The sequence below is a fragment of the Acanthaster planci genome, linkage group LG12, assembly GCF_054643075.1.
Source record: "Acanthaster planci isolate LZ-2023a linkage group LG12, COTS_SCS, whole genome shotgun sequence".
Taxonomy (NCBI): Eukaryota; Metazoa; Echinodermata; class Asteroidea; order Valvatida; family Acanthasteridae; genus Acanthaster; species Acanthaster planci.
The window spans coordinates 2363334-2383664 of NC_141788.1; the positions used below are offsets into that span (position 1 = coordinate 2363334).

Genomic DNA, 20331 nt, shown 5'->3' on the forward strand with positions numbered 1-20331 from the left:
AATGGGGAAATCAGCATCTTATGGGGGGCACCATCTAAAATTCCAAGCAACACGTGCCATTTTGGATGCACTTCAAGTGCATCCATTGGTAACCGTGTAAGCTTGCAGACTGTTGCAACTGTTCTTGTAGAAAACAGACAGAGACAACATCTATCACATTGTAATTTTTTCTACAAAAGAGACTAAGATTTCGCAATTTTGGACAGAGTGTTCGCTTAATTATTAATACGTTGTGATCAAACAGGAGAATATTAAGAATTTCCTTGTAAGCTAGACCAAGAAGGAAATAGCATCGGATAAACCGCTCACACTCTCGTCGTGCCTCTTGCAGGAACGCCCGAGCAATCCGCCACGACAAAATAAATAATCCGTAATAACGAACTAATAATCCGCAATAAAGAGTTGTGACCACATACTTGCCTTGGCACCAATGGGCTTTCGTGTGTATGCTTCCGTATGAAAACGCTTTTGAAAAACAAACCGTGAGGAGCCAGTCTATTTCAGTGTCGGCGAGGCAGTGGCGATACATACACATGCAGTGCATGCAGTGGCGATGGGCATCGCGGTATGACAACCATACATATTACAACCAAGAACAAAGGAAGATTAGAGTGAGAGGAAATTGTATTTTCCGAGTTGAATTTCTCCGCAATATTTTATATGCAACTTGTTTCTCTAAGCTAAAGCAGAAAACAATGTGCAAAGAATGTCATCTACAGCTACCTCAGTAGAATTTCATTTAAAACCGGATACTGGAGCAGAAAATTTATTTTTCACATTTAATTTTTCCATGGTTGTGTTACTGTATTCAAGCTCGGTCTCAAGTTCAATCTTGCCAAGAATAGAAGCATCTTGTTCTAAGGTTAGAAAACGACCCCTAATGATGATCTTTCACTTATTGGCGCAACAGGACTATCGTTTTTAAAAGGGGTGCCTCTTTTTTGTGTTAAAAGATGCGTTTGGGTTATATTTTTATGTGTTAAATTCAAAGAATTTTTTCAACAGGCTTTTGTCGCACCTTTGGGCATTAAGAAGTTCATTTGAAGCTTCAGCGAAATTCAGTTCATGCACACACGGGCGTCGCTAGACCATTTTAAATGGGGGGTGTCACGGGAAATTTGTCGACAGACCGTCACGAAAACGAGTGCACTGTAGTCCGATTCCCTAGCCCAACACCTACCTCACCTTTTTTTTAATATTTTGCCGACAGACCACGACTCTGCCGACGAAACTAACCAATGGGGGTGTGACACCCCAGACATCTATTGAACGCCATTAGTGTCTTCGGTGTCTTAACAATTTACGTATTCGGCAATTCCGTCATTCTATTTGGTACTCTTACCATTCCATTCGCCAATTTCACCTTTTCGCGTTGCATTTTACCATTCTGTTTGGTCATTTCATCACTCAATATGGGCGATTCACAATGGTCGACCCTTTCCAAACGCGCATTGGGTTGACAAATTTCGCGCATGGTGATTGGCCAATGCGTTGCAAACTCTTGGTGGCGTACTATTGTGAAACGGCCGTATTTGACAGATGTATCATTCAAATAGGCAATATCATCATTTCATTTGTCAATTTTATCATGCAGTCCGGTAATTCTGCAGTTTTTTCGGCATTCCAAATCTTTGTCCAGCGTTCATGTTTCCATTCAGCGAAAACAGCGGTATTGCGGGTTTTCGTCCTACGCTTTAAGTTCGTCATTCCATTCGGCAATTTAGCCATTCTGTTGTGCGCTTAAAACGCTCAAAAGCTCCTATAAGACTAATAAGGACTTTACAATCGTGAGATACTGCGTGGTCTTCGCACAAGTCGCACTAAAACTCGAGATTCCAAAAAGGAGGCGGGCCCTCTCTTAATATTAACTAAAGAAGATGATCGTGCAACAAGTAGGGTTAGCAAAACTGCTCTCGTGGGCCAAATTTTCACGGCAGAACGCTCATTATTACTCCAATTGTATCTCATAATCTTGGACAGTTTTTGGATGACAACTAAAGCTGTTTTTCTAGGGGGATTTGTGACTTCCAAACTCATTGGGCAACAATGCCATACGCCCATGGATAAACAGATGTTGAAAGAATTGGAACCCATCGCCCGTTTTGTATTGTTTTTTGTAATGTATTCTTTCAACATTTTAAAATGTGGGAACAGTTCACAGAGGGACTATAATGAGGGTGAAGAGGTTCGAAATGTTTAATAGTTTTGAAAAGTGGTTTAAAAGTAATTAATACTTTTTTATTCTTTTTTTTAAAATAATATAATACTTTCGGTAAAATCCCGCGCTAATGGACGGACTAATACCGTTGATTATAGGTCACAATACTGATTGATGCATCACTCCAGTTTCTGACAGCAAATAAAGAGAACGAACCTACAATTGTAAAATGTTTATGCGACCCTCGGCGGTATAGAAGGTGGTATTCATTTGCCAGGAATTGTATCACAACGCCCAGCAGGATGGAGGGTTTTTAGTACGAGAGGGGCGGTTCACCTTACCCTTGTGGTTGATTCTGGATTGACCGCAGGGAGTTTTTCCTATGCATAACTCGAAAACCATTGCTCGAGCAAAATTGAATTAATTTTCCACACATTGGCTAGACTCTGAAACAGCTCCGAGGTTGCCACCTCGGAGCTAAATTCTCTCAAAAAATGTGTGCACCATTCAAAACACACATTTGATGGTTGTCAATCATTAATTAAGCAGAAAAGACTAAAGGCTAGAGATTTTAATCCTTTAAATTTTAATCGTTTATGCTATTAGTTATCGTTAGCTCCAGACAGAACTTATAAGGTTTAGAAATTAAGATAAGACTGCTTTATAAAACGGGACAGTGAGTCTGGATGAGCAAAAGAATTAAACACAAAGGTCCCAACTTTTAAACTTCGCTGGTAGGCTTCATTTTGATAGCAGCGCTATGAGGACTTTGTTCGGGCCAGTGCTTTCTCTTCTGCTGGTTGTCTGCTCGGGTAAGACAAACACTTTCGTTATGCAAACATTTCCAGGATTTTTAGGGATAAGGAAAGAATAAAACAATATGAAAATGGGTAATCGAGAGCAAAAAGCTTCTACACAGCTATTCTGGCCTTTCACCATAGGATTTGAAGTTCTTTGTCCTCACATTAGAGAGCGCTTAGATGGCGTGTGCGTAGTCAGGCGAAGCCTTTGCCGCCTAGTAAGCTTTGCTTCCGCTTGGGTTATGTTTCTGCCCTTTTTGCGGTAACTAAGATGTGTATTGTGCGACAACAAGCATAGTAAAACGGATCGAATACAGCCTTGGTGTCATTATACCTACAGATCTGAATCATGAAACAGTGAAACAGTGGGAAATGACACGTGTTGGAATGAGTGATAAACACGTACGGATAGTTACCACGCAGGGTATTATATAGTGCATGTATGCACAAAATACATCTATACACAACATCGAAATATCCCATACTATGCAACAATGGCGTATCTAGCGGGGGCAACTTGGCCATCCCCCGATGGATTGTTCTAAATAATACTTCGTGGTCGTTTGTGAAAGCACTCTTCCCTCACTTTCTTTAATTGCGTAAACTTTAATGTGAAAGTAGTGCGGGTACCAGTACGAGTTCACGTGTCATGTTGTCTGGTTAGCGGTCCCTGCATTACCTTATACGCCCTCTCATGTGATCGTTCTGGGCCAATGCAAAGACAGTATCGAAGACAGAGGTATGACAAACTTTCCATCCAATTTTCTCCCAATCCGAAACATCATAATAAACGAGACCGCTGATTGGTCCTCACCAACTGTTTTAGCGCAGTTTCTGGGAAACAAAATCCATCTTGTTTCAACACAGTGGTTTATCGCCCTGTCACGCGGTTTGTCCACTTTGTGAACGGCTCTACAACAAACAAAATGTCCCACTTTTTTCCCTTCTCAGCAGCGGTTCCCCAACAGCCACGCAGCGTGATCGAGTTTGGAGACATGATTCGCTGTCTGACAGACCGTAATATCATCAGCTCCTGGCTGGACTACGACGGTTACGGTTGCTACTGTGGCCTAGGTGGGACGGGTACTCCACTGGATGACACCGACAGGTCGGTGACCCACCGTGGGTCGTGAGTTATTGGCTAATTGGTTACAAGACGCCAGTTGCAATACGTTTGATTGCAAAAGGCTTGTTGAACTGTGGCCGGTCTCGGTGCATATGCTAACCTGACGGTCTAACCCATTAGCAAAAATGAGTTGCAGACAATTCCAATACATAACCAATTGCTGCAGTGCGCTTAAAACTGAGCCTATATGAAACCTGTACATGTAGTATTGTATGATTATAGTCATTACAGTTAAAGTTCTATGGAGATCTTAAGCGTGAATCAAAGGTCGGCACATCATTTTCAAACTACAAGACGAGATGGCCATTTCAAATAACTGTCAAATTACTGGAAAGCCAGCCTGTTAAATTATTGTGCCTGGAATGCGGTTACTCTATAAAACAAACAAAACAAAAAAACAGGTATTTTTCTTCGTCTCCAACAATGGCCCGAGTGAATTATCTTTCGGAAAAAATCTTTTCAACATTATATGTCACATCACACTTGTGTTGATCACCGGCTCAGAAACTTTAAGGGCCCGTTGTTCATCGAGTTTTAGGAAAGATGCAGGGCGTTTTGTCGTAAGCGAATGCCGTGTTTCCTTGTTTGTTGGTAAGTAAAGAAGAATGGTTGAAAGCTGTAAAATTACCAAACTCCAAATGTATCCATTTTCTGATATTACAACTGGGCCTAAAACAAAATCCGTGGTGTTTATTAAACACTACTCTCATTGCAGCTCACTTCTTGTATCAAATTATGATAAGCCGATTAAGCGACGTGTACGATATGTTATCCTGCAGGTGTTGTCAATCGCACGATAACTGTTACGACGTTGTCATGAAGAGCGGCAAGTGCCCCTATGAAAGCCACGTATATGTTATCAACTATGTTGCTATTATTGAAAACTGCAGAGAGCCCGACGCAAAAGTAACGTGCAGTAAGTTTTCTTGTTTGCTTTATTTCAATTTACGATAATTGTTACATCTACGTTAATTGTAGGAGAAAATATATCATGAAAAAATATATCATGACTGAGTATGCCAAAATGCGCCTAAAGACGGTATTTTTTTCCTGCTAAGCTTTAAATACCCCGCTCTGCTCCAATCTGTCACTGTGCCTCTCTTGGGCCAAGCTTCTAGAATTAGAACACCTCTTTACACTTAAAAAAAACTATACACTGCGCGAGAATTGGTTTTACTTTTGAAAACTGCTGAATTCTGTCTTTTCCCATTTTTTCCCTTGAATTTTAACCCCTTACCCAGAACGGGCCGAGGACTACGGGTGGCTGGATAGTCCGTGGAGTGAATGTGCGGCGGCCATGTGCGAGTGTGACCGCATTGGGGCCGAGTGTTTCGCCGCCAGTTACTACGATTCCTCTCTGAAAAATTGGCCACAGGACAACTGCTAAGTCGCACGTGATTGAAACAAGACTGGACGGGTCTCATCCTATCCACATTCCTACCTTAATGTTGAAATTGAGTAGATAGAAAGTTCGACTGTTTCTGCTGTGGCCTCCAAAGTAGGCTCCACGCATAATTTATCCTTTCTTCACAGCATCGTACGTTTTCAGGACCTGTTTGTTTCTCAAGATGAACTCTTCCATCATAATTGCATTTTCATAATGAGATGTATTTTTTAAATCACTTCATCGCCGATTTTTTCTCAACAGACCTATTTAGGCAATATGAATAACACAGTTTGTGAAACTAAACATGCATGTTCTGGGCCACTCGAAACGGTGCCAGGGGCCCAGGGTACCCTCAACCCTTTTTTTGTTTTTTTTTGTTTTTAGCTTTCCACTCATTTTTTTTATCAACAAGAATCTTTGTCGGGGAATGTGTGCGTGATATGGAGTGTGCAGCTCAGAAAGAGACACTTATGCACTCACAAATAAGATCCATTTATGTGTATTTAACACGTAAGGAATACCATTCTTTTCCCCGAAGCAGAACATTCAAGGTCTTCCTTTTTTAATTTAATCCTCTATTTCCAAAAAGAAAGGTTCTGAATCAGCGTCTACTTATTATGTAGTTATTCAGGGGAATATTTAAAGCGATCAAAATTAATGCGGATGCTAATTACATGTACGTTTAACAGTACGATACCCGGGTATCAATATGTTACCACCGACTCACTTGAGAAGTCAGCATTAAACCCTTGAGTTTCAGCAGCGACATTTCTCACGAAGTGTGTGTCCTCATTTTAAAGAGTCACAGCACGGAAAAGGCACAGAGGAGCTGAAATCGCACCTCATAGATTGCAGTGACTTCATCCATTTGCAACCAACCTTCGCAGTCAGCCATCTGTGATGCCAGATCCTGTAAAAAGGACTGCATTGGCTACGGCTATACTGTTTTTCATCTTGGCTCGCAAGCGAAAAAAAAACGTTTAAGTAAAATAAACACAAAATGCAAGCTCCACTTCCAAAAGAGGCAGTGTGGATTGACAGGCCTTACTATGAGGCATCCAGTCAACTCGACCGTTTGGCAACTGGAGTCGAACCAAATCGAACATTTCGCCCAATCGACCCTCTGTTTGCTGCATTGGTCTCGTCTGTCGTTTGTTCCGTTCCTTTGCACACAGAACCACTGTGCCTTTGAATATTACTGTGTTCCTGTGATAAGCAAGAGGCTATTATAAACTTGGCAAGCAACCTGAGGCCGTGTCCAAAATGGGCTTCCAGAACTACGGCTAGGTCTATTGTCTGCGCGTCTCCACGCAATTCCAATGGAGCGAAGACCTAGGCCTAGCTCTAGACAAGAGGTTCGGATGCAGCCTTAATCTCTCATCACCTGCACAGGGATTTGTAAACTAAGCTGCTCATGAAGATAGCAATATTAAATTAAAAGAAATTAAACTGGATGTATTAAAGCGCAAAAGATAAACGATTCAAGCGATTTCACGAATGCGAGATAACACTTGACCATCGAACGGCCAATACACTAATCACGTTTACCGAGTATTGGACTGAGACAAGTCTAAAACCGGGGTAAAAAATGAAATCGATAAAGCGTGACGTCCCTTCAATGCCCCATATGGATGTCTGGCTACGTTCATTTCTATCAGATCAAGGGGTGATGTATTCATTCCTTACTTGCACCTATTGATGGAGATTTTCGTTCCATGGGAGTTCACACGGACATGTTAGCGAGTTGCCATGATGATGAATAGAGAAAGTGGCCAGCGCAAATAGCCTTGTGTTTTTTTTCTAAAGCGCACCGAGCACAAAAGGAAATTTCCGCGACATAATCGTCGTCGCCATTTCACCCTGTGTCCTCACAGTATTTGCTTCTTTTAAACGGCGAACCGAGGAGTGAAACAGCCAGCCGGGAGACAGATTTGACAACGTGCGAGGCTAGAAGGAGGGACTGATATATAGCCTCGACCTAGCCTCCATCTGGTGAGAATTATTGTTCAATTATAATTCGTGAGGCTCTGAAAACAAGATGGAGGCGACGTGCAGGTTGCTGATCGCATCGGCCGTTGTGGTGGTTTCGATGACTGTCGTAGGTAAGTGCTATTTTTTTCCAATTTCATAGAGCTGCTTAAACACACAATTTGCTTAAGCATGAAAAAACCTTGCTCGACAAATCAGGTTACCTGCAAAAACTCCATGTGATGTACATGTATATTGGTTTGGAATGGTATTTACCTGTCGTTTGGTTAGCATGACAATCACATAAATTTTGAGCTGATAACCTTTGTTTATTAAGCAAGGTTTTTTCGCGCTTAAACAAATTCCGTACTTATTCTAAGCAGCTCTATGAAATTGGCCCCTGGTTTAATTATTTAAGATCATTAGTCTGTGTTCCATTTAAGCTCATTTCTGATAGAATCATAAGGTGGGATCATGATTCCATGCACCTATAAATGTCTGTATGCGTAAACCTGTACGCTCTCTGTGTTCTTGACCGTTCTGCCATTTGACTTGAAGCACACTTCTCTTCTTCAGTAATACGAACCCCGGGTATTTCCCAATTTTTGTTCATGTAATTCCTAGACGAATGTTTTACCAAACAATTAAACGTAGATGCAAATAAAAACTTGTATGTTAGGACGTAACCAACAAATTCAGGCCCCAGGGGTATACCAGGCATCATTTATACTTATGCATGGTAACATAATGCCAAATTCAAATTGCATTCCAGCTGCCTGACAATTCTGAAATGATTACAATACACTTTTTAGATTTAGGCCTAGACTGCATTAATAAACAATGTTCTTCATTTTGAAGCACAAACTTACCGCGGAGATTTATGTAGGATCATTTTGGCCATTTAAACGTTCACTGTTGTGAGCAGTGAATCTTATATTCATTTGTGTGATAAAATATAATGAATTACACCACCTTGCCAGATAGAACTTTTCCAATCTGCAGGTTTTTCATTGAAAACATAAAATGAAACAAACATGATGGCTGAAAACATTGCTGAAATTTTTGTCCATGGTTCCTTGTTCCACCACCAAAAAAATGCGGTATTATAATTAAACCCTTTTCTTTTAGTAAAGCTAGAATTAACTTCCAGCTTTAGCGAAAACTGGTGTCGTCTGTTTAGCACACATTCCAGTGGGCCGACAAAGGCTTAACTCCAACGTTGTTTATGAACTATTTATGACCGTGAAAGGTCAATCCAAAGGGTTCACGAGGTGTATAAACTGTTAATTATCCTGCCCACTGAAAACATCTGTTCCAAAATCAAAATGCGAATTTACAAGTCCGTTTTGTATTCTTTGTCAACAATAAATGCTTCTCTTCGAAATGTTCACGGGGTAACTGGCTTATTATCGTGTACTTTCTCAAATCGCCAAAGAAAAGAAAATTTAAACACGCCGGATGTACAAAATTCTAACAACCTTTTTTACTGAAGTATCCATTAAAGTTTCTCCCCAGAATGATTCCACGGTTTTCCTGATAGTGGAAAAATTAATTCACGTTAGCGCAAAAACTAAAGACGCACCAAATACCCTTAAAAGATGGAACAAAACAAATTGGAACTACAGTTACCGGTAATTGGAATATAAGGCCCATTTGTTGTTGATATTGATTGGTTTAAATGGCGCTTTCAGCTTATCACGCCATTGGCGCCAAAAACTATACGTTTATTCATAACTTTCATTAATCAGCGTCACATTACGGAGTTAGGAAGAAGGCCCAGTTTTAGAGTCAGGGGGAAACTGGAGTACCTAAAGAACCTGCGAGAGCGACAAAGGACTGGAAACCAAAATTTGCACTTAAAGCCTGGGCTAAGGCGGGACTGGAAAGGCCCATTTACAAAATGTGCATTTAAAAATTTTACCTCGCTCGTATTTCTGTCACAGTTGACACGATTAAAGTTATCTTTATTTCGGATCTACAGAGGCTTGGGATGATTCGTACACCAAGGTACGGACTCGTCGCGATCTGATCGGGCTAGGGAATATGATCGGTAGCGTGACAGGTAAGGGGCTATTCGGCGTCATGACTACGTACAACGGCTATGGCTGCTACTGCGGAATAGGGGGACACGGAACACCTGTGGATGACGTAGACAGGTAAGCCTATGTATGCTAATCATAAATTCCTCTTTTACACGATTATTTTTGACAAGTTACAGCCTGGAGACTTTTTCCCAAGGATAAGATCAGGAAATGGTTGTGCTGCAATTTCTTATAAATGCTTTATTTGACTTCTAGTGGACACCGTAACTTTGGCTCACGTGGCGCTTGCCATGAGTTAAACCATGTTTTATTTCTCCATGGTTAAACCCTTTCACTGCAGACGACGTAGTACCAGACGTTAAAAACTATAAGACTGCCGCGGCTTTTTCGCGACGTGAAACGTGGCAGTCGTATCTGAAAAATTCGCACCAAGGGAGGCTCGATTTTTTTATGATGAATTCGGGCGATTCACAATAGTGCGCCACCAAGAGTTTGCAACACGTTGGCCAATCATAACGCACGAAATCTGTCGACCCTTTCCAAACGCGCATTGGGTCGACAAGTTTCGCCCATTGTGATTGGCCAACGCGTTGCAAACTCTTGGTGGCGCACTATTGTGAAACGGCCGTATTGCAGTCATAACGAGAAACTTTCTGTTTCACCACCAAGATGCTGTCAAGCACACGACCGATGTTTCACGGCAGCACAGCGAGGAGTATGCTCCACATCTGAGAAGACTATCTACAGTCAGTCCTACAAGTACAAGTCGAAAGACACTCCAAATAACAAGAACGGAATACACGCTGAGATAACGTGTAGTGAGTAAACAGTGAAAGGTTTAACCCGTTTTCATCGGATGGATAACATAACAGTGGAAGGAAAGCGGAGGATCGCCTCGGGAACGGGACCATCCTCCGCGGCATTATGACTTGTCACGCCCACAAAAATCCTGAAGTTCTCCTTAGGTCCTCAAATATTTGAGAGGAGCAAATAATTTGGGAACTTCTTGATGTTATTTTCGTGGAACTGGTTGGCTTTAAAATACTTTGAAAAGAAAATGAACTATACACCCACAAATCGCCCTTTTCTCTTTATTTAAAAAAATACCGTGGAGCACTCCAAGTTGGCCTCTTGCACGGTCCACTAAGGTGTGGCATACATACATGTACATTCTTTGAAGTCGGTGTAACCTTGCAACCATAGGACCCACTTTAAACAGTAATGTGGAACTCCACACACTGCGACCGAAATGGTTCATTCGCCAGCGATTCTGGTCATCGTGAAACAACTTATGTCTGTATCATTTTAGTGGATGTATTTATATTTTTCATTCTTCATTTCGTATATAGATCCAGCTTCTTCTTACAAAAGGGCAAAGGAAGGTGCTTACCAGGCCCTGTGCTCCAAGACGATCTGTGAATGCGACCGACAATTAGCGACGTGTTTCGCCACTCATAAGCACAACGACAAGTTCAGAGGATACGACAGAAAGAAATGCGGGCAATAAATCACTTAACCGTTGTTTTCGGAGTGGAAACGTACTTATCAGTGAGAAGTTTAATGAACCGAATTTTGTAAAACTCCAGTGGACGTATTAAGTCCGCCAATTGAGATAAGAACAAATCAAAGAACTGGAAATTTCGAAAAGAGCCGCCTTGGAATGCCGTGTTAATTCGTCTCTCTTAATCAAATATTATCTAAAATGCATGCATGGATCTTTTACTATGTACACTGTATATTAATAGGCGTTTCAAGTATCTTTATCGAAAATTTCTGCTAACATACAGGAGAAATTTCAGAAGTCTGATCGGAGTAGTCATTTGCCAAAAATAACTTTCTAGAAAGGTTAGCAATTTAAGATTTACAGGCGTATAGCTGCAGACCATCGGTCAGTGTTCGTTGTCATGGCTACCTAAATCCAGCATCCTGTTTTACTTGGCAAAGCTCGTCCAACATTGGTCCCTTTATGTGTAACACTGTATACAAAAACACATTTCGAAAATTTTATTTTACCATTGAGAAACGTGTCAATTCGCCCGACGGCTCATTTTACCCGATGGGAATCGCCAGACGTGACGTCCCAATTCATATGGTCTAAATGCGGAAGATAAAGCGCTGCGTCCTAATCTGTTTGGGCTACAACTGAGCACAAGCAGCGTGTGTGGAAAATGCATGAAGCCGCTCGCTGCCAGTTGCCAGCGGCCATTGTATTTTCTGCTGTAGCCAAGTATTTAGGACTCGACCTCAGTCAAAGCTGAGATAAATTGTGGGGGACAAGCCCAATCGCAATTTAGAAAAGAATACCAAGGAGTGTTTGCCTGAATGCAGTAAGCTGGTTCAGTATACCATGTTCCCACAGCGTATGCCTAAAATAGCGCGCTTCCGAGGTCATAGTTTGCAATGGGAGCAGCAATACGTGTGCTGGCAACACGGCTACACGCCGACTTGCAAGCGTGGTTTTTTTCTCGAATGACCATTTTTGAAGTACCGAACTAGCTCATTGTAAACTTGGTATATTTTTCAGGAAAACTTTTCCCCATTTTATTATACATGTTGACATCTTCCAATGACTGTTTGATACAGAGTAGACCTACCCCCTTCAACCCCCATAGTACACGAACAAAATGTTTATACTCGTAAGCACATAGAAACGAAGGCAAATTAACTTGTCAGTTCTGGAATGATTGTCTCTTTGTTAATGCTTGAAAAGATCACCAATATAATGATCTCATTTTAATGCCTATATAAGTTTGTCAACTCCATTGATCACTTACAGAACACATCAACTACGAAATGTAATTGTCAACATTAATGCATTTTAATCATTTACGAGTCAATAACTGTAAAGCAATCCAAACATTTCCAGATTTTTATTACTTTCTTAAAGTACTTTCAGCTTCGTCACTTTTAAACGTAATAGCCTGTATTATTTTTTGTGTGGATAATTCTGTGACTGTTTACAGAAAATATCTATAGAAAATAAATATTTGGATGGATTCGTGCGATACTGTTGTACAGGGATCTCTCACTGTCTGGGGTCGTAGAGGATGGATTGTCCGTGAGTTTTGTACGGGTTTTTACTCCAAACCGTAGCCAAAGATGTCCATTAATTAAAACGGCTTTAGCTTTGGCTCATGCGCTGCAAAAGCCGATGCTATTGCAAAAGGCGACGAAATACTTTATTAAAAATATTTTATTCTTTTGGATTGTGATTTTGGTGACTGCTATTTTTGGAGCTAAAACATAAAAAGTAAAATCGGTGTGTTGCACATTTTTTCTTCCAGTGGCATATTAAAGGTTGGTACATGCCCCCATCCCCCAGTTGAAATATAGTGAGCCAAAGTCGCTTCCAGTCCCCTCATTTCACCCTAGTTAAACCTCATTTCGTCAGAACCCTGTTCTATTATTAGCAGAGTCATTAGACGTTTATTTTTAAGCCGGAAAAATCTCTTTGCTCCAAGACAGACAGTTAAACTAATAATTCATTCTTTATGAGTAATCAGCATGACGAACCGGCACTGTACAAGGAAACCCAGATTATGGGGGACAGGCACCCAGACGATTAAAGCCCCCTCTATCGCTAGCCCCTCCTGTCAAGATAAAGGTGCATCCCTCCCGCACTTTTAAGAAGAGACTTCTCTTGGTACGGTATTATACAGTCGTTTGACATTTTACAAAGGCGCGTCATATCCACAGCCGTGTAACCTCAACCAACTTACAAGTTCCTGTGTGATGCATTTAAAATAGCAGCAGAAATGACTCACTGCACCTTATGGGGTTGGTTTGACCGTAAGTTTTACGTACGGTCCCCTGTATGACGTGGGTGGATAGTTGTGGATTTGGTTGTTATAAACTCGAATTTTTAAAGCTCTCTTCCACTCTCGTACTGGATGGAGATAGGACATCTAAATCAACGGACATTGTAAATCAGTCCATGTTAGCGCCCGTTGTCGCTTTGAAAATGGCAAGTCAGTCAGCAATATTTCTTCTGGGTGTTTTCTGCGTCTTGGCGCTTGTATCTAAAGGTCAGTGTTATGTTTTAGATATTGAAGAATTTTACGAAATTAGTATATCAAAAAAGGACTTGACTGTTTCCTTTAAAATAACGTATTGATGCATAATCAAAGTTTTCAGACTTTTTTCACATCTTACAACTGTGGATACGTTAACAGTTAAATTAAAGGATGATACATACAAAGATTGTCGAAGTAAGCGAGATTATGAAAATTGTCAAATTCTTCTGGCATGTTGGTCCAAACAAAAGTTACGCAGACACATGCAAGTGCATGGTTTAGACAAGCAAACAGATAGGTTACCCGTGAACTCAATAGAAGCAAAAGTGAAAATAATGGGCAAAGACGAACAAATTATCTGAAGGTGAAGAATAAATAAAACAATGTCTATTATTTTCGGGCAAAATTATTGATCATAATTGTATTCAAGTTATTTAATACTGTAATATTGTTATTAATGATAAAACAGGTGAAGGCAACGAGAAGATGTTCGGTATATTTAATTGTGAAAGCAATGTTCGAAACTTATTACAACAATTTCTGGTTTGTTAAAGCTTTTTTTTTTTAAAGCCCGGAAAAATGCGTCGTCGCTTTTACCTTCTGGTCCTGGATTACGGCATGTCGTATCAGCCGAGTTCGGACAAACTTTCAGTCACACATTCACAGATTCTCTCCCTGCTTTCAATGAGCTCTTGTAAACAAAGGTGATTTCAAATTTGCAGTTTCATATCACAAAGACCCCCTTGTCGATCCCTCATTACGTTGGAAACGCACGCAAATTAGAAGCTACTTCTACGGAGGATGGGGAAGGCCAACTGGGGTCATTTTCTCCTTTCCCCACAAAACAAGACAGTTTTTAGTTTTTGAAAATGGGAATATGGGGGAGGCATACCATTTCCATCCAAAAGTGAACAAAGAAGCCTACAAAATCCTCCCTTATCCTCCCTTACAAGGGAGAGTGAGGATTTTCGAGGCACAATAATTTTATTTGCGCCCTGAAACCAAAAGAACCATGAATGTGCAATCATCAATAGAGTTCAATTTTTAGTGTGATGACAACTCCAACGTCTACTTATACCCTTCCTGACGGATATTGAGTTTGCACACGTTATGAGTCATAATCCTCGATTCTGATGCGCGTTTGAAATTTACACGAGACCGTTCCCCTCTTTAAAAAAACACGTATAACTTCTTTTCAAAGGAGATGTAACTTCGGTCAGGGGAGCATGCTTAAAAGCTTCCATTTTCAACTCTTGGTCACCGTCTATTGCTGTATCCCCACCCCCCCATGACTGAACTCTTATTCCTTTCAACATAGGTTACGGAGCGTCTAGACAAAAACGCTCCATACCGCAGTTTGCTGTTATGATTGGGTGTGCAACGGGGAAGAATCCCTTGGATTACAACGGCTATGGTTGTTACTGCGGTGCCGGAGGAAGCGGCACGCCCGTAGACGCGACAGACAGGTTTGTCAAAGCTCAATAAAAGTTCCTTTTACGAGTATGCATCATGCGCGTAATTTGTTTGATTGAAATGGTTTATAATGTTTAGCATGATATAAATTATTGTGAGCCATAATCCCGCGAAGTCACAAACGAGGATTAATCTTCGTTAGTTTTGCTTAATGAAAGTAACATCTGTGGAAGACCAAGTACAGTGAAGAGCAAGATTATTTTAAAAAATTTTTTTCATAATTGTTTAGTAGGGATTAATACATGTGATGGAATTTACACTTTTTTATATCCCAGTGGAAAAGATTCGGGTTAACGTCTCAAGTAAAAGTTTGACCACCCGCTGTAAAGCCAAACCTGGGTACGTTCCTCGTAAGAATTCTCCACAGGCTTTGAATTTGTTCTCAACGAAACGGTTTCTTGTTTTTATTTCCTTCCAAATTCAGGTGTTGCTACGAACATGACCAGTGCTATTCCAGGCTGAAGAGCGCCGGTCATTGCGTCAAAGAGACAGGGGACGTGTACACCATGCTATACCGGAACATTCAGAAGAATTGCAGACAGAACAACGTCCGAATCACTTGCAGTGAGTCGTTTGCTATTAGCCTTTTAGGCCGAGTTCGGGCGGCTAGTTCTCGTATGTTCACGAACCGCTCGATTTGTTGTTCGTTAGTCGGCCGCTCGAACACCGGGAACGTACACCCGGTTATTGCTGGTTGTTGCATGCATCCATGTATGTTCTTTGAGAGTGAACTTTGGAAAGCTGGGCTGAATTCTTTTCTATGTTAAAAGGAACGTTCATTTCTTTGCTATGGGAAATGATTGTTAATTTTGTAAAATTTCCCATTGTCCACGGCTTTGTGAGCCATCTCGATTTTTGTTTTGCGGCTGTTCAAAAATCAAAATCTCACGAGTTTTCCCGTGTGTTCCTGTAAAACCCTGACGAGGAGGTGGTGCGTGCATCCTGTTCCGGGAACAGTGTTCTTGAGTCGTGTTCCCGCCGACGGTTCGAGCGCGAGAACAAGAAACCCGTGTCGAGAACAGGCCGCCCGAACTCGACCTTAGAGGCATGGCGAACACAATAGGAGGGTGCTATTTGGTCTGGGTAAAATCTTTTGTGTTTGCTCTAAATTTACCACTTCAAACAGCGCCCTCCTATTGTGTCCGTCATACTTCTAAAAGGCTAATTATCCCAGTGGGTGTATATTCATTCTATTGGAGAAAAGCCATTGGATCATTTCCCACTTTTCTGATGCCAAGAAAAGCGTGCATTTGGAGGTTGTTCTGAACTGCCAAGCAGCCAAAATGGAGAGGAGGGGGGACAACCCTGAAATACCCCGTTTTGCCGTATTACGCTAAGAAATAAGATGTATACCGACATCCAAGTCACGAACAACGTCTACTAATGTTGTGTCCAGTCTCCCCTCCAACACAAACAGATACACTCCCCCGTGAGTCCCCAACTGTAAAGAACAGGAAGTGACAAAATTGTTCGTGCAACTACCTCAAAGAGGACAAGGCCGCGTCTCGCGATGCATCTGCTCGTTTTCCGGACAATTTTTGGATTGTTTCCTATTATCGTCCTTCTGTCGTCGCTGTTAATCCACAGCAGCAGAAAAAGCGAATGAATTGTGTGACTCAGTGCCAAATTTAAAAGCAACGCCTTCTCCGAAATAAAGAGTTTATAAAATAGGAGTAAAGGACAATTTGACAAATCATTTTTACATCCTGACTGCTTATTGAATTCATTATTGGGGCAACTAAATACCATTAAAATTGGGCCCAGGAATAGCCAGATTTTTATTGGGAATTACAGGTTAAAAACAATACAATCAAAAAATGACAACTTTCTCTTTTTCCATCTTTTTCAGAGCGTCCTCGGCAGTACAATTGGCTCGAGTCACTGGCCGTTTTCTGGAAGACCAACTGCGCGGCCGGCGCCTGTGAATGCGACCGTAGGGCCGCCCTCTGCTTCAGGCGTAACCTGGGCTCCTTCTCCCGACGCTACATGAATCATCACAAGTACACAAAATGCATGTACTGAGATGGACTTAGCTTACCATGGAAACAGAGGCGGCTATAAATCTCCAACTTTTCTCTTCTCCGCAAAGCTTATCGCGAGTCAGCAGGATGCAAGACTGCCTGCTAGACATCCACGGCTACTATGCTGCTGATATTTTCAAGGGCGCTGGTGATCGCTCCTTTCGTCTCATTGGACAGATCTCAATTAACAAGCGAACTGTGGAACAGAATGTTAAGATAAACATGCATATACTTGTTTTCTTATGTAAATCCTACGAAAACTAGGAAATACTCGATTTGTTGTCGCAGTTGCTGCCGCTGCCGATGTTTTACACAAGGTGGTATTTATATCTTTCTTTCGCTACCGTTTTAAACATCATCGACAGCCTTAATGCTTGGCGTGGTTCACATATAAACAACAATATTAACAATTTTCAGAGCGAAACCACTGAGGAAACGGGGAAAATCATTTTTCTTTTAAGTTGTCATTGTCAGCTTATCAACTGTACTTCAGATTTCAGCTGCTTGGCTGCAGGGGGTACATTGTTCAATAAGTGCAACAATTGTTATCACAGCGTGTAAACTTGGATCCTCAACCCCACTGGTTCAACGTTTTGGGCCGGCGGTGCATGTGCCGAGAGGAACGGTGGAGAAAGAGTCGAAGTCAAAGTGTATATAATAAAGTGACGATATGAACTTTTTAGGTTAAAAAGTTTGTATTAATTCATGGAGAAACTAGCTATGCTCATTTTTTATTTCAGTTTTGTCGCTTTTTGTTTGGAATTATGCGTCTCTGTGCGCCTGCTCAACGGAATTCTGGTTACGAACTGCTATGCAGTGTTAAGCAATTTGGCCCGGCGGTATGAACATTAAAGGGATATTTCCCGTTTCAAGAAACAGTCAATTCCAAGTAGACCTATCAGTTTCCAGTTGATCAATAATTACCTCGTGTAATGGTGATTTAAGCTTTATGCCTTCCCAAAATTTTGGAATACTTTTTCCGTGCTTGATAAGCACGTTTTAAGTAATGCAATAGGGGGCCTATCACGACCAAGCAAGCGAGGGGCGAATGTACAAACATCGACTGTCTTGGAAACTTTCTTTGTAGGTCTCTGTCAAGATTATATCCTACATATTTTACTGGGACTCAAGACAGAGCGGAAGGAGTTCCATATCCGGACATCATTTGACATCTTGTGCAAAAACCCTAGGAGACCGTACTGAAAAATGCTGTTTTACCAAGTGAATGCTTCAATATTTTCACTGTTAAGTTTGACTTTTTAGGACATGTTTCTTTGACATGACACTTTCTGATGTCTAATAAGGGGATATTAGTGATGTTAGCGAACTCTTTACCAAAATGACTGATGTCTGTATATGAAACTCTTCCTCAGAACGAAACTACAATTATTTGACCATTGAACATGGAACGAGAGTGACGTAGAAACTAATGAATAAAAATAAAGTACAGTCGTTCAATGCAATAGACCCATTCTTGCAATGTAGAGATATTCAAAATTATATGTGTACAATTTTCTCACCGGGATCTACTCCCACTCGACAAAAAATGCCGTCTACACAGCCACCGACCAGGCCTCACTGCTAAGGTCATTTCATACTCGCAAGAAAACGTCATGTGGCTACTTTAGGAAACGCAAGAAACGAAGAGAGAACGCCGCTCTATACGTGATTCCCCTTACGACGACATGTGCAGGAATGGCCGTCTTGAATTTCGCGCGCTGCACCACGCCCTAATCTTCTGGATCTCACACTTGACTAAGCGCTGACAAAAATGCTTGGTCTCAGAGGCTTTGTCAAGAAAGAAATTCCAATCACCACATGCGACCAGCTTTAAGAAGGCTGGTAAATGTTGCAGCTTAACCTGCAAGGTACACGGTCCGACCTTACAGGGCACCAGCAACACTGCATGTACGGAGGATCATTAGCGCTTCCCCCACTTCTGCTTCCTAGCTTTACCGATGCCACTTTTACTGTCTTTTCTATCGCTAGTCGTCTCATTTTTTTTGCCTTTGTTTTCTGCTAGCTCTCACTCATCCTTGGTATCACTGTCTGAGTTTTAGTTGCTTCTCTAACGTATTGTTATGCTTTCTTGTGTAAGCTAATGGCGTAAAGGGTACTAGATTGCCGTACGTGCCATTTAACCAACAACAACAACAGCTTTCCTAAGGAGGTTTTAAACTCGCGAGAGTTTCACTTAGCAAAAAACTGAACTCTTGTAAGTGGTCATACTGAAATTGGATTCAGTCAGTTACATTATTGTCACTTTAATTTTAAGTTTCTAGGTCCTACCACTCTTCAACACGGATGTGCACCTCTTTGTTTGTTATTGTTTTTCTTTGCTTCATGAAACTAATTTTGTTATTGGTTCAAGGTACTACGAAAGTGCTATGGGGAAAGATTAATTTTTTTTTAAATGGGCAAAGTCATAATTATGACTTCAATTTCATAATAATGACTTGGTATTAAGTTGTATTTATGACTTAAAGAAAGCACATGAAATGCAACATAGTAATGCCAAGTGAGCGGCAGCTGGGCGCCATACTCTCTAAATCGGAAAGAGTGAAATTAGGGACAAGACGTTTTAGAGTGAAAATCACTCTGAAGACTGAAAAAGGCTGAAAGTAGCCCCTTCCAGTGAAAGCTCGAGTGAAATTTCAATCTTTTGAAGTGAATTTTCACTCTTTGGAATTTAGAGAGTAACGATAACACACAGGCCTATATATGACATTTTCACCAAGCAACAATCATCAGATAGACGTCATAAATATGACCTAATACGAAATGATAATTATATGATATAAGTTGTATTTAATAATATTGTTTACTTTTCATCATATCCATTCAGTTCCAAAAGTTACATCCTTGACGCTTAGTCGCTTACGTTTAATTTTCATCTTTGAAAACGTTGCCTAAAGTGCACATTGATTTAAAAACTAATTGCCTTCATTCCTGACTGTGTTTTGTTTGAAATATACAAAATATTCAGTAGAATCGGGCTAAACATTCCCGCAATCAAAAAGCATGCAAAAGTTGGGAAATCTAGTGTACAAGGTCCAACAAGAACCTTCAAATGAGGTAGGCCTACAAGGGACAGTGGCTTATTTTCACTTTTATTAATCCTAGCCACCTTAAAGTGGGTTCTCTTTGTTTGTTGTTTGATGATTGTCTTTTTTTTAAATATGCATGTTCTATTTTGTTTTTCTTCACTCTTGTGTGGCCGAATAAATTAATAACAATAATCGTATAGCAGAGAGTTTTAGTGTCACCACTAGATGTGATACATGGCAGTTCGCGGACACTATATTTTTGTGTTAAACGTTAATTCCAGCCGTTCAAACTCAAT

The 20331-nt window shown here is 40.9% G+C and overlaps 3 protein-coding genes across 4 annotated transcripts; all 3 read left to right on the plus strand.

Annotated features, from left to right (window-relative positions):
* Positions 1 to 2810: 2810 nt before the first annotated feature.
* On the plus strand, positions 2811 to 6257 carry LOC147797057 (neutral phospholipase A2 3-like). Of its 2 annotated transcripts, none has more exons than XM_087144285.1 (4): positions 2811 to 2970; positions 3910 to 4066; positions 4864 to 5000; positions 5326 to 6257. In XM_087144285.1, exons 1-4 carry the CDS (start codon positions 2919 to 2921, stop codon positions 5469 to 5471), a joined length of 492 nt encoding a protein of 163 aa, XP_087000411.1. In that variant the 5' UTR covers positions 2811 to 2918; the 3' UTR covers positions 5472 to 6257. The 2 variants fall into 2 exon arrangements, with proteins under 2 accessions (XP_087000411.1, XP_087000412.1); XM_087144286.1 differs by having other exon boundaries at positions 3913 to 4066.
* An 858-nt stretch (positions 6258 to 7115) lies between these two features.
* LOC110977408 (phospholipase A2-like) lies at positions 7116 to 12486 on the plus strand. Its single transcript, XM_022231505.2, has 4 exons — positions 7116 to 7573; positions 9421 to 9595; positions 10151 to 10299; positions 10831 to 12486. The coding sequence occupies exons 1-4, from the start codon at positions 7510 to 7512 to the stop codon at positions 10986 to 10988; spliced, it is 546 nt and encodes a 181-aa protein (XP_022087197.2). The 5' UTR covers positions 7116 to 7509; the 3' UTR covers positions 10989 to 12486.
* A 772-nt stretch (positions 12487 to 13258) lies between these two features.
* LOC147797058 (basic phospholipase A2 Tbo-G6D49-like) lies at positions 13259 to 16989 on the plus strand. The gene is made up of 4 exons (XM_087144284.1): positions 13259 to 13506; positions 14813 to 14960; positions 15392 to 15531; positions 16817 to 16989. Exons 1-4 carry the CDS (start codon positions 13296 to 13298, stop codon positions 16987 to 16989), a joined length of 672 nt encoding a protein of 223 aa, XP_087000410.1. The 5' UTR covers positions 13259 to 13295.
* The last annotated feature ends 3342 nt before the right edge of the window (positions 16990 to 20331 follow it).

Excerpts from the sequence above, each read along its gene's own strand:
- LOC147797057 (XM_087144285.1), top strand. The coding sequence starts at position 2,919 with ATGAGGACTTTGTTCGGGCCAGTGCTTTCTCTTCTGCTGGTTGTCTGC. Across the intron at positions 2,971-3,909 it reads TCTGCTGGTTGTCTGCTCGG|CAGCGGTTCCCCAACAGCCA; the intron begins GTAAGACAAACA and ends TTCCCTTCTCAG. Across the intron at positions 4,067-4,863 it reads CCACTGGATGACACCGACAG|GTGTTGTCAATCGCACGATA; the intron begins GTCGGTGACCCA and ends GTTATCCTGCAG.
- LOC110977408 (XM_022231505.2), top strand. The coding sequence starts at position 7,510 with ATGGAGGCGACGTGCAGGTTGCTGATCGCATCGGCCGTTGTGGTGGTT. Across the intron at positions 7,574-9,420 it reads GGTTTCGATGACTGTCGTAG|AGGCTTGGGATGATTCGTAC; the intron begins GTAAGTGCTATT and ends TCGGATCTACAG. Across the intron at positions 9,596-10,150 it reads CCTGTGGATGACGTAGACAG|ATGCTGTCAAGCACACGACC; the intron begins GTAAGCCTATGT and ends TTCACCACCAAG.
- LOC147797058 (XM_087144284.1), top strand. The coding sequence starts at position 13,296 with ATGACGTGGGTGGATAGTTGTGGATTTGGTTGTTATAAACTCGAATTT. Across the intron at positions 13,507-14,812 it reads CTTGGCGCTTGTATCTAAAG|GTTACGGAGCGTCTAGACAA; the intron begins GTCAGTGTTATG and ends CTTTCAACATAG. Across the intron at positions 15,532-16,816 it reads CAACGTCCGAATCACTTGCA|AGCGTCCTCGGCAGTACAAT; the intron begins GTGAGTCGTTTG and ends CATCTTTTTCAG.